General features: G+C 39.7%; 1 protein-coding gene across 9 annotated transcripts in view; it reads left to right on the top strand.

The window, feature by feature from the left end:
* RBMS1 (RNA binding motif single stranded interacting protein 1) overlaps positions 1-16,870 on the top strand; it is a 214,866-nt gene that overhangs the window by 107,281 nt on the left and 90,715 nt on the right. For 5 of the 9 annotated variants that reach the window (XM_023217365.3, XM_023217371.2, XM_023217370.2 and 2 more), the window contains exon 2: positions 13,197-13,372. In XM_023217365.3, coding sequence (XP_023073133.1) covers positions 13,197-13,372 — 176 coding nt within the window. Of the gene's footprint in view, positions 1-10,714; positions 10,842-13,196; positions 13,373-16,870 lie in introns of those variants that run through there. The other 4 variants (XM_023217366.3, XM_023217368.3, XM_026454084.2 and 1 more) reach the window with 3 other exon arrangements.

Raw genomic sequence — 16,870 nt, 5'->3', positions numbered from 1 at the left:
AATAGAAATTTTAAAACCATTTGTGTATCCTCTTCCTGCATTTTTTCTTTTTTAGCAAAATGATTTGATATCGTATGGGGTGTTCTGAAGTTCCCATGCTACTGCTTTTTTCTGTTTACTTCACTTTGAGGTTGTGGTGTAGCTGCAGGCCACACCTAGAATGCTGTTCCCGTCTACCCTATCCTCTGGGAAGGGGTCCACCATAGTGTTTCTCCATGTTTGGGCTCTAGTCTGTTTTTCCCTTTCCTGTTCTGGAAAGCCCACTGGCAGCTTTGGCTTAGGTGGGGGTGAGCAGAGAGCTGCTCCCCGTCACTGGTCATTGAGTGCGAGGCTCCTGAAGCCAGTTTCCACTTAGGCATCATTTTCTTCGTAAATGTGTTTCTCTGTGGTGAGTGAGGAGAGATGGTGTCATTTTCTTATTTTGTACATTTAGAAGGGCTGAGATTTACAAAATTCATTTTGGGTACTCGTCACTAATTAGTTTAATCTGGGATAAAAATGGACAATGAAAGATTGCATGTTTGATCATGCACAGCAAAGATAAAAGATTTATAATGAAACTAAATATCATGAAAGAAGAGAAGGATCAGAAAACTCAAGTGTAGGAACTGAGTCCAGTGTTGCCCACTGATCTCCACACCCAGCCCCCAAATACACAGAGATCCTGGGTCTGTGTTCTAGAGGCCAGAACTTTATGTTGTTCAAGGTTCTTTGGAAAAAAAACTCCCTTTGACATTTGCAATAACTAGCAATGTGCACATTTTGGTAAAAGAGATGAAATGATGCTTTATGATTAACTTTAGCAACAGAAAAATAAAAAGGTGTAGAGAAAGACTAATATCTTCACTTTTTTTCTTGTTGAGCAATAACTTCCTACTCCAAATAGAATATTGTGAAATAATTTTAAAACGAAAAGAAAAAATGTTGCATCTGGTTTCTGTAAATATTGAAAGTATTTCCCAGATCCTGCTTACCACAGAATGACGTTCTACTTCAATTTATCTGCTTCAGAAGAGATGAGGAGAGGAATGAGGCTTGCCAGCATTTGGTTTGGTTAGCTCCCAGGGCACCTACGTATTCCAAGGTTGATACCATCGCCACTAAAATGATTAGACAATAGTGCATGGGCTGACTCCATAAAAGACAGGAAAGTCTCAGGGCTGTTGTTAGCAGTACTCAATCCAAATATACAGTATCATTAAATAGAAATTTCACCTGAAAGAAACCTTGTCCCTGTAAAAATGGGAAAATGCTTAGGTCAAATTAGAAACAGCCCTTCAGAGTATAATGGTGGGCTGCTGGGAGCAAGGTTCACATTAACTTTTTTTTTTTTAAGACAGGGTCTTCCTCTGTTGCCCCCCAGACTGGGGTGCAATGGTGCAGTCTGATCACTGCAACCTCTGCCAACTGGGCTCAAGTGATCCTCCAGCCTCAGCCACCAGAGTGGCTGGGACTACAGGCATACACCACCATGCCCAGCTAATTTTTGTGTTTTTGTAGAGAAAGGGTTTCGCCATGTTGCCCACACTGGTCTCAAACTCCTGATCTCAAGCAGTCTACCCATCTCTGCCTCCCAAAGTGCTGAGATTACAGGCATGAGCCACTGCATCCGGCCCACATTAACTGTTTGAGTTCTGTAGGAAAACCAGTTTGTTTTAGAGAATTTATTTGAGTATATGCTTTGTGAAGCTTTAGGAAAAAAAACAAACACTGGGGAGTTCACAAAAGAAAACAATCTTACAAATCTCTCCATTTTATTTTAAAGAAACAGAGTTTGAAGTAACTTGTTTTAAGTGTATGAATTTGTGACATATATAGGGAGACTTGACCATGGGTAGACAATTCTAGTGATTCTTTAAGGGTTCCTAATTCAAGCCGGTTAAATTGGTAGTTGACTCTGAGTGTACTCTTATGACAGAAAAGCATCAAAGTGCTTTTTTTTTCTTTTTTCTTTTTTCTTTTTTTTTTTTTTTTTGAGATAGAGTCTTACTTTGGTGCCCAGACTGAAGAGCAGAACAGTGGCATGAGCTCGGCTGACTGCATCCTTGACCTCCTGGCTCAAGTGATCGTCCCCAACTACTGGGGAAGTCAGCTTCCCCCGTAGTTGGACACAGGTGTGAACCACCACACCCAGCTAATTTTTTTTTCTTTTTTTGTATAAATTGGATTTTGCTATGCTGCCCAGGCTGATCTCAAATTCCTGGGCTCAAGTGATCCACCTACCTTGGCCTCCCAAAGTGTTGGGATTACAGGCGTGAGCCACTGCGTCCAGTCTCCAAACTGCTTTAATTAACCTGTTTGATTTTTCTATCTTCTTGTAGATGGTACAAATAATGATCATGTATGCTACTCAAAAATTCTTAATATAAATAAATACAAAAATAGAAATGAATGGCATTCACAAGCATTTTGGGGGGAGATTTAAATTATCAATTTCATAGGTGTGTTTCCTTTTTTTTTTTTTTTTAAAGCAAGCAACTAGATGTCTAGCATAGACCTGGACATCTAAGTAAGTGATCTAGAAGTTGACAGTGGATAAAATCATCTGAGGTATAGAAGAGGCTGCACAAAATAATTTTTCTCTGCTGTCTTAACAGGTCCAGCATATCAATTTTACTCAGTTTTTAAAAACTCATTAAGAAAATTTGGCCTGTACCATCATCTTTGCTGCAATCCTGGTAATAAACGAGGACTGGTGCTTTATGACAGCAGTGTGGGGACTGGAAGCCCCGTTCTCCCTCTGATTACCTGTATGGCCTTGGATATGTGGTTTGACTTCTCCTGGCCTCGGGTTTCTTGAAAAGTGAGAGGTTGCATTATATCAGTGTTTCTCAGCATTTTCAAAGCCAAACTCCCTTTGCTAAAAATTCAAGTATACCCCCACCTCTACTTCCCATCCTACCATCTTCCAAGATTTCCTTATACTTGCAGTGGATAATTATTGGCTCTTATGATCCCTTATACCCCTCCCAGCTCTACCATTTTGTTACTCTGAGCAGATAATGGGTTTGAAATCAGTGGAACAAAGGTTTTTATCTCATTTTGTGAATAGATGCAGCTTGCTTCTCCTTAAAGCTGGAAGGGGGCCCTTCCCAAATTCATCCACACAGACCAGGAGTCCTGCCTTGTGCAACGGCAAAATCTGGAAGCTTCTATTAGAAATGCAGAAACTTGACCGCACCCCAAATGGCTGAGTTGAAATCTGCATCTTAACAGCGCAGGCACTTCATGTGCACATCAGTTTGAGAAACGCTGCCGACCACTGTTTTTTAACCTGTAGGTGGCAATATTAATGGGAAGTGTCAGTTCAGTGGGTTACAACCAGCATTTGTTTCTTTTACCGAAATATACTAGAAAAGATAACATTAGGGTACATTGCATTTGGTAAAGGAAAACGTTGTTTCACAAAACTTATGTTTCAGTTTTATATGTCTGTGCCTATTTATGTATACAGGATGGAGAGGTCAGGCAAAAAGTTAATTTCTGAGGTGGATGTTGGACGAAAATGTTAAAAAACCCAGCAAGCCCCAGTCTCAGGCAGTATAGCTTAGAGACAGCCATCCGTTCCCCTCTGTCTTTATTCACACACACAAACATGACTGTTCACACACACACACGACACAGAAATACACGGATTGACCAGGCTCATGCCTGTAATCTCAGCCCTTTGAGAGGCTGAGGCAGAAGGATCTCTTGAAGCTGGATTCAAGAGCAGCCTGGGCAACACAGGCGATAAAGTGAGATCCAGTCTCTACAAAGAAAGTTTTTGTTTTTGTTTTTGTTTTTGTTTTTGTTTTGATTAGCCAGATGCGATGGCATGCTCCTATTGTCCTAGCTATGTGGGAGGCTGTGGCAGGAGGATCACTTGAGCCCAGGAGTTCCAGGGTGTGGTCAGCCATGATTGCACTACTGCATTCCAGCCCCTGAGGCAGAGCGAGACTCTCTCTTAAAAAAATTTTAAAAATTAAAAAATAAAAAAAAGAAATACATAGACTGATATATAATTGAAGAACTGTTCTAGTATCACTCACTTTCTCTAATTATTCATATCAGATATAAGCTACTAGATTTTACCATGAGAAAGAAACAAAAGTAGACATTAATTGTTGAGTTATATTCAAAAAATTTTCTCAGTGATGTTTATATACAAAATTACAACATTGTCAGATAAGATTTTATGTTTCTAAGTTATTACTATGGGGAGATTGCAAATACTTGTTCAGTTTCTTGTAAGTACAGATAATGTTTTTTTCTCTGGGGGCTAAATTGTGAAACCCATAGTACTGCAAGGTCATTCACATGTCCCTCGGGATCTAAGAATAAATAAATAAGTTGGTTTTGTGGGAGTATTTTTTTGTAAGCTTACTCATATAAGTTTTCTAACTTAATATTTAATCACTTTATAATACTTTCAGTAAGTTTGTTTAATGTGGAGAAAGTATGTTTTAGAATGGGTATTTTTCCACCCTGAGGACTTTACAATCTCAGCGATAATTCATTACTTACAAGAAATAGTAAGATACAGACTGTACTGTAGATAGACTTTAAAAAACAGCTGGGAGGAAGTTGTCAGCCCTGGAATCCTAACTCTACTGGGGTGAGGCAGGAAATGCATTGCAGAGGTATTCTGAACTGTCATGATAAAAGTAATGTTTCACTTCCCCTAGGAAGTTTTCTTTCTTTTTTATTTTTATTTTTTTTTCCATTTATTTTGAGTAAAAAGTAAAGGAAGAGTTTGCTCTTGTCCCCTTCTCAAGGCTCCATGTTGAGGAAGAAAACTGGCATGGATCTGGAAATTGAAGGAGGAGGAAAACACTGCACACCTGCTTTCAGAATTCAGAAGAAGAGTGAATTTTGCACCTGAAGTTGGGTGGGATTTTGTGTTTACTGCGTTCTGTTGTTTGTTTGGGCTGTAATTTATTTATTGTTTTGAATTTTCTTTTAAAGTGGTTTTGGAGCTGTTACAGAGTCCTTTTATATAGAAGAGATTGGATAGAATGTGAAATGTAACTCTTCATACAAACACGTTGAAACACAAAGATGGCAGGCTACTAAGTAACATGCAGTCTCAATAGATCTTAAGTTATTATGGTTATTTCAGCTGTAATATTGTTTCTACCTTAAGGATACTCTGGTTTCGGGAGCTCTTAAGATTGTTTTTTTTGTTGTTGTTGTTTTACATTTGTTTCTTTAGACTTCAGTTGTTGTTTTAGGATAGCTTACATATTTAGAATATTTTCTTAGAATCACTTATGACTAAGTCAGGAATCCATGCTGGCCTAAGGGGTGTAGGAAAATGGTGCTGCAGTGTGATGTCTGTTGGTCTTAAGTTGCACAATGTCACAGAAGTTGGCCTTGGAGTCTGCCAGTTTAAGAAACTCTTGCTCCATTTCTCTGACTATTTGGCAGACAGATGAGAGTACTAAAGGACCTGACTGGGTTCTGTCTTGACATGTCTTAGCTGGAGATGGCACTGTCCAGCACTATCCAGAATTTTAGAGAATTTTGAAGCTACAGGGAAGCTTAGAAATCATCCAGTCTAACATGCTTATTTCACATGTGAAGACCTGAGCCTTCCAGCGATAATACTCATTCCTGCTCCTGGCCAACGCAGAACATGAATCTGGATATTCTAACTTTTCCGGTCAGTTTTTTTTTCCCCCTGAGATGGAGTTTCACTCTTGTTGCCCATGCTGGAGTACAATGGTGCAATCTCAGCTCACTGCAACCTCTGCCTCCCCGGTTTAGATGATTTTCCTGCCTTAGCCTCCCCCACCACCACACCTGGCTAATTTTTGCATTTTTAGTAGAGACATGGTTTCACCATATTGGTCAGGCTGGTCTCGAACTCCTGACCTCAGGTTATCCACCTGCCCTGGCCTCCCAAAGTGCTGGGATTACAGGCATGAGCCACCGCGCCTGGCCATTTTTTTTTTTTTTTTAATTATTACTATAAACATTATTTTCATAGAAGGAAGGGAAGAGATTTTCTAGTTTTGCATTCTCCAGAAGCCACCCTCTTCGTTTACTGTGTTTAAATTCTTTTCTACATGTGAGACTCTGGTAACCTGTGACATCATGTCCACATTCCACCTTGCTTTTCAGGTTCTTCCTACTACCTTTTTAGTACCACCACACTCCCACCTCAACATCAACTTGGGGGAACTTCCTCTGAAGCAACCAGGTTGGGTAATTCTCTGGCTTTTGTGAAGAATGATCCTTCCAGTCTATGTCTTTGGTGGTCACTCCTCTCCTTACTCTACCCACCTTTCTTTCAGATTTGCCATTCCTTTTATTGTTTTTTGTTTGTTTTGTTTTGTTTTTCCTATTTTTGAGACAAGGTCTCTCTCTATTACCCAGGCTGGAGTGCAGTGGCACAATCACAGTTCCCTGCAGCCTTGACCTGGGCTCAAGTGACCTTCTTGTCTCAGCCTTTTCAGTAGCTGGGACTACAGGTGTGCACCACCAAATATTTTTTGTAGAGTCGGGGTCCTGCTATGTTATTCAGATTGGACTCAACCCTTTGGGCTCAAGTGATCCTCCCATCTTGGCCTCCCAAAGTGCTGGGATTACAGACATGAGCCACCACCCCTTTTATTCTTAATGACATGTCATTAATATTCAGCTCACTCAGCCATCCACCCCCTCTGTGAAGCCTTCCTCAACCTTTTTGTCCCCTGCCTTTTCATCCTCCCTCCTCCCTGATCTTCCCTTAGTTGGACTCTATTTTTAGAAACCATACTGTACTACACCATTATAAGCAGTGCAATTAAGGGTAGCTAAGGCTAGGAACCCACTGTTAAAAGCTTTTCCTTTCTGATGAATGCATTCTCTGGTAAGGAAATTTTGAAACCTTGCCTTAGGCCCCTTACTTTCTCTTTTGTTTTCTGGTGATTAATTTAAAATGTCTTCAGTCTGGTATCTTCATATTCACACACCTGTACCCCTTATAAATGCTGTTAGAAAAACTAGAAGGAACAAATTGCACAAGAACTCTTGTGTGTTTCCTGGCCCAGAGTTCTCAGTGGGCAACTTGGCAAGTCACTGGAGTTCTTAGAACTTTTGGAGGAAATAGAACAATTGGGCTGATTAGCATGCAGGAGCACAGAACTAGCCCTTAAAAGATACTTGAATGATAAGGAGTCTAGTGTCTTGATGGGATCTGGAAGGAAATCTCAGTCAGTCATGTTGTATTCAACAATGCAAGTCTTAACTTTAATTCTTTTATCTGAAGCATAAGAAAATGATGCTTTATTCATGAACTTAGGTGAAGAGATTTCTATGTGGAGATTGCAGTTTTACATGCAAGGATCAACTTTGATGGGTATCTTGGAGAATTAATTATGAAGCCTATTGGAAATTTTTATTTTTATGTTTTATTGGAATAGTGAAGGTAACATGGGTCCCTCTCCTTTGACAGGCTTAATCCAACCAAAAAAAAAAAAAATTAATACCCTATTGTTCAGTTTCACAGTCTTGAGAAGCTGCAAAGTTTTTTTTCAAACAAGGAACAGTGAAGATATGAGAACCAGTTTCACTAACTAATTAGCTGTGTGATTTTAAGCTTTGATATCCTTGTTATCAAATGGGATTGATTATTTCCCTAACTCCATGGTGTGTATAAGTGAGACACAATGGCTGTGTAAAGGGGCATTACTGTTCTTCATTAATTTAGTTGCTATGTGTTTTTTAACATCCTGGTCTCAGGCATTCCTTCCCTGACATATCCGCAGGAACAACTGATTCCTGGCCAGTTTCTCACCTCTCTCCAGTTCACTTCCCATGTTTAGTTTTGTTTTTCCAGTTCCCTGTGCCAGAACTTCTCTTTCCAGCCACCATTCCCAGCCCTCTCTCAGTCACTCATATGGCCAAAAACAAGCAAAGAAAATATTCTGACTGTGGTGATACCTGGCCCATGTCAGTGTCCCCCTCATTCCTGTTTGATAATTTATTTAAATTGTTAAATTCCTTTTACATCTTGAAAGCATACGGAGAGGAACCGGTGTATGGAAATGAGTGTAGCAGACAGTGTCTTCACATAGTACTCAGTTCATTTCAGGTGTGATCTTACACTGTTTCCCTGTGAAAATGATAATGTTCAGTAAACTTCTGTCTGCTTTCAGGAGCAACTGTGGTGATTATTTTGTTTCTAGATGAGGGAAATAGTTGCTGTATTAAACCAACCTGCTGTTTGGGATGGTGGTGGTGGTGGTGGTGGTGGTGGTGGTGGTGGGTGTCGGGGCAACAGGGGTGGGAATGATAACCTTCTTGAACTATAAGGATGAAAACTTTAAAAAACACTTGAAGAAAATTGAAGGGCAGGTCCTAGCTTTCCTTTCCCTTCAGAATGTACTAGAATTCTTAGAGAAGTGGCTAAATAATGTGGGGGTGGGGAGAGCTTCAGCTATAAGATTGGTCAGAGCACTGTTCTTTAGCCTATTAGTAATAGGAAGGAAATGAGACAATAGAATTTTAAATGACAAGTTTTTGTTTCAAAATTATCTTTGCTGCATAGAAATCTACAACAATGTACATGATTACTAATGTATTTTAGTTCACATGTCATTAATTTTGTAAATGACCTTTAGATTTGTATTTATAGAGGACAGACTATTTCTCTCTTCTCTATAGGGGGTGGTGTGATAGAGCAGGAGATAGTATCACCCTGTGTTTAGTTGCCCTGTGCCTATTGTTGATCCTTTTAGTATAGGAGGCCCAGTGGGACTTCTGGCTGGACGGAGGCCTCAGTGTTGTCCGTGCAGGAAGTGCTCCCTGATTGCTATCCATAGAGGAAGTCCTCCTTGAGTGCTGCCCACACAGGACGTGCTCTCTGAGTGCTGTCCATACAGGAAGTTCTCTCTGAGTGTGATGAACGCTCTTGCTGATGGTGCCAAACCACTCGTGCAGGAAAGGCTGAGGGTCTGCTAATATAACCACACCGTTTATTCACGAGTGACTTTGTTTTTTTCTATCCATTTTGGCATGCAAATTAAGCCCATATAAATATTATCAAGAAAATGGAATTAGCTTGTTTTCTTTGCCCTTGGAGATAGAAGAATGTAGTCTGTTTACCTGACCTGATAACTGGAAAAATTAGGCTAGAGAAGGCTGAGAGACTACTGGGCTCTTTTGGGATGGGTGGGCACTTAGCATGCTTATCCAGCCACCAGGTCCCCTCATTAGATTGAATGTGTGTAAATAGTTGCAAGCTTCATCCACAGAGGGTCTTTTCAAGTTCCAAGGCATCTTCCAGGTTTTGAGAGGCAAAATGTAAAAGGACTACCAGTGACGAAGATGGAACTGGGTAAAATATTGTCCCTTTTTATCCCTTTGTAAGCTTTTCAAAAATGTGTTTTTAAGTTTATCATTTGTGCTGCCAAGACACATAATCTGACGGCAAAGTGTAATTGCTTTAAATTTATCAGAGTTCTGAAGCTGTAGTGAAAGACTTGTCAGTATTTGCATTTTAATCTATGGATGAAGGTTTAATTTTTCACTGTTTTAAGTCATGTCATCCTGAAATGTTGAGTCTAATGTTTAGCACTAATATGCTGAAGCTTTCAAAAGTTGTTTGTAGAATTTATTCTTTAATGAAAAGATTTTTATAAAGTAGAATTTTTAAAACCGATTTTTTAAGAGCTAATCTTTGTTTTTTTAACACTGTGAGACTGTGTGTTCATTAAGTCAACTTAAAGGCACCTTTTACTTTCTTAAAAAACGTATCTGCCAATGGTATTAAATATCACATTTCAGAGAAGCTTGAATTTGGTAATTAGCAAAAATTATGGGCACAGAAAATGGAAGAATACAAATAGAGCATTCAGGATATAGAAAGTGTTTTGGGGGTCCCATGTAGAGTACTGTTTGAAGGCTCTGCTCTGGCTTTGTTTTCTAGCAGATCTGCGTTCAAATTCTAGCTCTGCCACCTTCTAAATGTGTGCCCTTGGTACATTCCTAACCTTTCTTGAGACTCGGTTTCCTAATCTGCACAATGGGAGAACAATAACCTACCTGCCAGTCTGATTGAACTGAGTATGGTAATGTATGTAAAGTACTCAGCAGAGTCTGTATCTGTAGTAGAGATGGGGTTTCACCGTGTTGGCCAGGCTGGTCTCAAACTCCTGGCCCTGTGATCCACCTGCCTTGGCCTCCCAAAGTGCTCAGTTTACAGGCGTGAGCCACCGCTCCCAGCCCAGTTTCAGTGACTTCTAAAAACGTAGTCTTTGGTTTAAAAATTTCTGCACTAGAAAATTAAAAATTGACAACCTAGAATAATTCAGTGCTTCTCTCTTTCAGTTTTCTTTCTCTGTCTTCAGTTAGCCCCCAGAAAGAATTGATTTGGAAATAAAATTTGAATTTGAACTTTGTTCTGTATAGGATTCACCAGAGGCTAGTAGTCCTCATTGGGTACATTTAGGAACCCTCTTCTTCTGCCTGGGATCAGATGCTGGGAGATTTCATTCCCTCACAGGGCAAACTTAACTGGGGAAGCAGGGAGGCACAGGCTGTATCTGCTTCCCACAGTGGGAAAATAACTACTGCAGTAAATAGGGATGCCCATCAAATTATATTAAAACAGCTATGTAAATTCAGACATGTAAATCATAGTTGTATTTCTGCCAAAAAATGAATACATAAATAAAAAACCTACTACTTTCATGTCTAAATAATCTCCAAATAAGTCATACATCGAAATGTTTCTTTAATTGTACAGGTGCATGCCCACCAGTCCCTTTCCACTTCTGGCAAAATCAAAGGTTCGAGTGAATGCAGCCTTGGAATGCAGTCTTTAAAATGCCCGATGGTTCATTTACTTCGTGTTGATGTAATCCCACTAAGAGGTAGGGGCGGGGCCTGATCCACAGCTTCTTGCTGACTTCTTCAAGTCTCATCCCAGATGCGTTTCATCGTTTCATCGCTCAATGACTGCATTAAACATACTGGGTCCTACTGTGGAAACAGTGTTGCTTGTGTCAGGGATGGTTTCTGAGACACTAATCAAGGGAGGTTTAAGGGAAAATTCAGTCCTGCCTAGTTTTAATAGCTACAAGTTATCTGTGTCAATCAAAGGCTTGGGACAGGAGGCGGGTGTGTGGGCTACTTTCCAGCACCTCTGTTCTCACTGATGTGAAAAATAGAGTAGGGCTGGATGGCAGGTACCAACTCAGTGGCTTCAGAGAAGGAGCACAGACTTTGTGGGGCATGGCCAGTTCTCTGAGGTGCCACCTGTGGCAGAGCAAGTGTCAGAGTTTGGTCTTAGTTTTATATCTAGAAAGTAGTTAGCCCCTAGAGAAAAACCAGAGGTTTGGGAAAAGGATATGAGTTCAGCTGCTCATTAAGGGCATGAATCAAATAGATTTGGTAGGACGTGATCTCAGGCTGCTTTTATTTGGGGATTAAGCAGTACTGATGTTCCCAGTTCAAGTTCAGCCTTTAGTGAATAGCATTTCTGCGTTGACTATTATTGACGCTTTGCTGCTCTCTTTCTAAAAGAGAATCTCTTTAAATAAAGTGGTGTTTGGACTCAGATGATATCTTAGCAAGAACCTGGGCAGTGGAAGGAAGAATCTGAAAGATACAGGATCAGAAGAAATGGTTAACATATCTAATTTAATGGGGCTAGGCATGATGATTCATGCCTGTAATCCCAGCACTTTGGGAAACCAAGGCGAGCGGATCACCTGAGGTGTGGAGTTCAAGACCAGCCAGGTCAACATGGTGAAACCCCGCCTCTACTAAAAATACAAAAATTAGCCAGGCATGGTGCTGTGTGTCTGTAATCCCAGCTACTTGGGAAGCTGAGGCAAGAGAATCACTGGAACCCAGGAGGCAGTTCCGGTGAGCCGAGATCGCGCCACTGCACTCCAGCCTGGGTGACAGAGTGAGACTCCGTCTCAAAAAAATAAAAATAAAAATAAATTAATGAGATCCCCGTGTGTTGGGATATTATTGAATTAGGATGACCATGGCAGAAGCTGGGTACAAAACTAGGAATCTATAGTGGGCAACAGAGGTTGCTGATGAGGTAAATGAGGGTATGCTCATTGCAAGGGATCTGCTTCTCCAACCTTCCACTGTGGGATTTGATTTGTCTTCTATAGACATGCCTGACTTTTCTTGATTGTGCTGGTAAAAACCAAGCCATGAGATTTGAACCTTTTGACTGTCTAATGACTATTTAATTTTGGATATTCAAACTGTTCATGAGTGATGTCTTTGAGTTAGTACAGTATATTTATTATTTAGAAAATGTGAGGTGAGAAAACATCCCTTTCCTGGTGTGAAATTGCCACGCATTTGCTGTGAGGACACTTGGGGTTGTGTGCCCTTTCGTCTTAAGCTGAGCCATTTAACTTCCTCAAAGTCATGTGTGTGGCACTGGGTCAGAGAACTGTTGTCGGTGCACAGAGAATTATCTGGTGTGAGTACAGTTTCAGACATTCTTCTTAGGTGGCTGCCGACTGTAAAACCACACTGAGTCCTTTGGTAGCAGGCTTAACAAGAATTGTGGTGGGTGCTGCAAGCTGGGAAGGTTTCCAGCTTGGACACCGTTCTCACAGGGGTTAAATTTCACAAGGTTAACCAGAGCAAAAGGCAGCCTGCCTGGGAATCTTACCCAGATGTCTCAATGAAGTCATGTGCCTGTCTTAGAACTAGGTGAGATTGTCCTTATTGGAAGATCTGGATTAAACTCTTTCTTATACTTGAGGAGTAATTTTTTTTTTTTTGAAGAGTCATCCTAATAAAATTATAAGCAACTTTCAATCAAACGTTCTTCAGAATTTGAAAACCTTTTCAAAGTCTAGTGATTTCTAAATTACTCTATATTAAGATGGTATCATCTAACTTCATGCACATTAATTTTGAGTCGCAGTAGATGTGTTCCCAAAAAATGCGTGAATAAATTAATCTTACATAAATTTAGTCACATTTAAGGTGCTCATAGAGAACTTTTACTAAGTAAACCCTGTTATCAATTTTATGTTGAAGAAGAGGCCTTTTTTAAAGTAGCGTGAACAGACCTTTTTAAAAGGGTAAATTAAAATTTATACCTTAAAGTAGCTTAAGGTAACCTATATTTAAATCTTGGTAACTTCATTTTATTTGGGAGATCATACAGCCTCTGAATGACAGCCTCTGAATGGTGTCAGTCTCCTAATGCTAGCATACTAAGGCTCCTGATCTTTGTTTTCCAGCAGTCTCTGGTCCCAGCCCACCCCATGGCCCCTCCCAGTCCCAGCACCACCAGCAGTAATAACAACAGTAGCAGCAGTAGCAACTCAGGATGGGATCAGCTCAGCAAAACGAACCTCTATATCCGAGGACTGCCTCCCAACACCACCGACCAGGACCTGGTGAAGCTCTGTCAACCGTAAGTAGTAGTTGTTCCTATTATTTTAGCTGCTAAGTATTTTCTTGATCATATTATAGGGTGATCTATACTGCATTGTAAGAGAAGTTTATAAGAAATACCTGTGGACTCTCAGTATCGCAACAATAAAATGGGTTTCAAGTTTTAACTCCTTAAATACTTTTTCAGTCAGTATTAACATCATCAGACTGGCTACATATCAAAATGAACTGGAACGTTTTCTCAATAGAATTTGACTTTATGGGCGTATGAGAAGTAAAATGTGAATTAAAAAAAATTTTTTTTGGCTAGATATTTTTCAGGCGTTCTCATTTTTTGTGGATGCACCTCTGAGGGCCGGTCTAGCCTAGGAGAGGAACTTTAGTTATCATTGTTTGTCAGAAAGGTTGTTAACCATCTAACATCATACTGAATGTAAGCTCTTAATTCCAGCCGGGACCATATTAGTCTGCCTCCATTAGCATCCATAGTTTTGTAGTCTGGATTGTTCACCCTCATCACTTTGGAATAAGAACTCAATTCTACCCTTTCAGAGTGTTATGAAGAAATGTGTGCATGCGCATAAAGTTCCAAAGTAAATTTGCATTATATGCTAATGCTGTCAATGAATAGAATATAATGTGCCTCTTTGCTGCAATTACATTAACTTACTAAGTAAGAAAGCACTAATTTTAAAACAAGGAGTCAGAAGCACTGTATAGTTCAAAGATCATTGTGTAAGGACTGAAAGCATCAAATTGCATTGAGCTATAAAAGCCTACACATATAACAGTACTTTTTATTTATCCCAATACAATAATGGTCCCTTAAAAAGAGAATTTTGCATAATTGCAGTAGGAGACTTTTGCTAGAGAATGTTTCCTATTACCTGAATTTCAAAACATCTGACTGATAACATCTCATTTCTCTTTTCCTGGTTAAAATCCAGATTCATTACTTCTTACTTTTTTTGAGAAAAAAAAATTTCAAAGCTAACTTGGTCAGTTATTTCCAAACTGGAACTAAAAGTAACATCTGGCCTTCCATGGGTGGGGGAAGGGGGTGATGGTTGTTTTGCTGTGTTTTGTTTTGAAAGGGGAGGGGTGGGACAGTAGTTGGTGGCTCTTCAGGATCTGGAGAGCTTTCTAGAAGGCCATCCCTCCCAGCACTCTCCCTGTGCTTTTCTCATGTCCCCCTTTTTGATCAGCCCTTGTGGACTTTGACTCCAGTCCTTGGCTTTTGGGGCAGTGAAATAACGCCCTGCATTAGAGACTGCTGTGAAAGCAAGCCCAGCTCTTGGGGTTTGTCATTGCTGGCTAGAGGCAGAGGGAACCCTGCCAGGCACGCCCTGCCCTATTGCAGCTGTTCAAGACCACAAATAGGCCTTTTGCTATCTCCTCTGCTGCTGGCCTTTTAGTGGTGTTGTCTTATGTTTTTGCAGCATAATTACAGGTAGATAGAGCACCATAAAGTCTAAGGAATGAAAAATACGACTGTAAGAAACAGAAGAATGAAGCTAACTCTCAAATTCGTGAGATGTAAGAGAAGAGGAGAGGAATTCAAAAAACAAATTGTTCTTCAGCTATTGTTGAATTACGTAGGGTGAGTTTTGATGTTAAGGAGACAGTTAACCCTAAAATACTGGAGTAATGCCATGTTTTATATACAGTAAATAATGTACTTGAAAAATTGAGTCAGTAATTTTTTTTAACCGAATCATATTCCAAATGTGGCAGAAGAACATTTTATCATTTTTCCTAGAATATTCATTTCTTTTTTGTTGTTCATTTTGACCTGTATGGATTTTCTTAACGTGTGTAAACATTACCCTCCTTCCTTTTATCAATAGCAGCAATAATGTTTTGCAACCCTAGCTGTCTCCCATCACTTGCAAAGGAAGGCTCTTGTACAGTCCCAGGTTTCATACTGAAGTCTGATAATAGTCTTCTTGATATGTATCATACAGAGGCAAAACATAACAATAACAGAGGACTCTGTCTCATAATTTGCTGGAAACTTCATTCCATTTAATACAGAAAATCTAGTAAATACCAAATTTGACTTGCTGAGAGTTTCATGTCTTGGAATGTAGAGAAAGCACAAAAGAGCATTCCTGTTCTGGACTTAATTGTTTCCAATAAAGAAGAGCTAGTTGGTGACATAGAAGTGACAAGAACCTTATGAGAAAGTGACTCATCCTAGAGCTTAAAAAACCACTGGACATAATTAGAGATTTTTAGAAAAATAGGTATCAGAAACGTCTCAGAAAAAAAGATATAAATCTATACCTCTAAAAAAGAAAAGAAATACTTAGAACTAAAAACTTAGCACTGTAATTACAAATTGACCTGATGAGGCTGAATTAGGAGGGGAAATGATGGAAACAAATGATTTGGCTCTCCAGGGGGCTTGGATATTTTAGAGGATTTTTTAACAGAAAGATGGGGACAAGCAGAAATGTTTATCACGGTGGCCCAATTCCATACAAATGGTGCATGAAGTCCAAAGGCATGTATGACATGAAGACTTTAAAAACTAGAGAGGAAAACAAAAAATATTTTTTAAAAACTGTGTTTGAAGTAGAACATAGAGATGCTGTAATGTTAGAGGCGGTTACAGTGGAAAAGCAGATGTTGTGATACTGAGATGACAGGGAAAGGCATCCCCACCCAGACTCGAAACAGGGAGTCATGACCCTGCAAAGTATAGATCACTATGGCTAAGAAGAGAAAGCATGTTGGGTAGGGGCTCAGACAGGAAGCCAACCAGCCTAAGTTCCTGATACAGGGTGGTGACGGTGGTGTCAGGTAATCTGGATTGAAAAGAGATAAATTTCCTAGAAGCTTTTAATAAAAGATGTCAACCAGCTTTAGTTAACTTCTAAATTGTGAAACATACGAAAAATCTTGGAACCTTGACTGCTTTATGCTGCAGCAAGTTTGCTTCCTATTTCTAAGAGGTTATCTATTCACAAACAAGATATCAGTACAGTTAACCAACAAGTTCAGGAAATGGAACAATCCAGGTGGCTGAAAGGATTCATCTACTGTCCCTTGGCTTAATTCTCTTCCTTCTCTGAAATCAAGCCAAACAAACACTGTGCTTGACCGTGCTTATCTGTGTGGTGTATTTGCCATCTAAATATTTGCCAATGTAATATTTCTCTCATTGAGACTTCTTAGGCAGACTTTTTAGATAGATGAATTCAGATAGATGAATGTTGTGTCCATTTTCTTGACATCTTAGCCATTTTTATTTTGCCTTCAGACTTTCACCTGAAACTGCACTAGCGTCTTAAATATTCCTAGCTTTTTTTCACTCTCATCCCTCTCCTCCTCAGCTCTCTGCTCTTCAGGTTTGTTTTCTTGGCTGCCTCTTCCATAGTCCCATCCTCTGATAGGGGTATTCTCCACTCTTTTTACTTTCCTGTACATTTTCCATTTGAATATTTTATTTTTACCTAATATTCAGCCTCAAATTCAAAATATCCTATCTCAACACTGTCTCTTTTCCAAATTT

The sequence above is a fragment of the Piliocolobus tephrosceles genome, chromosome 11, assembly GCF_002776525.5.
Source record: "Piliocolobus tephrosceles isolate RC106 chromosome 11, ASM277652v3, whole genome shotgun sequence".
Classification (NCBI taxonomy): Eukaryota; Metazoa; Chordata; class Mammalia; order Primates; family Cercopithecidae; genus Piliocolobus; species Piliocolobus tephrosceles.
The sequence above is the reverse complement of the archived record's forward strand: the minus strand, read 5'-3'. Positions and strand labels throughout refer to the sequence as shown.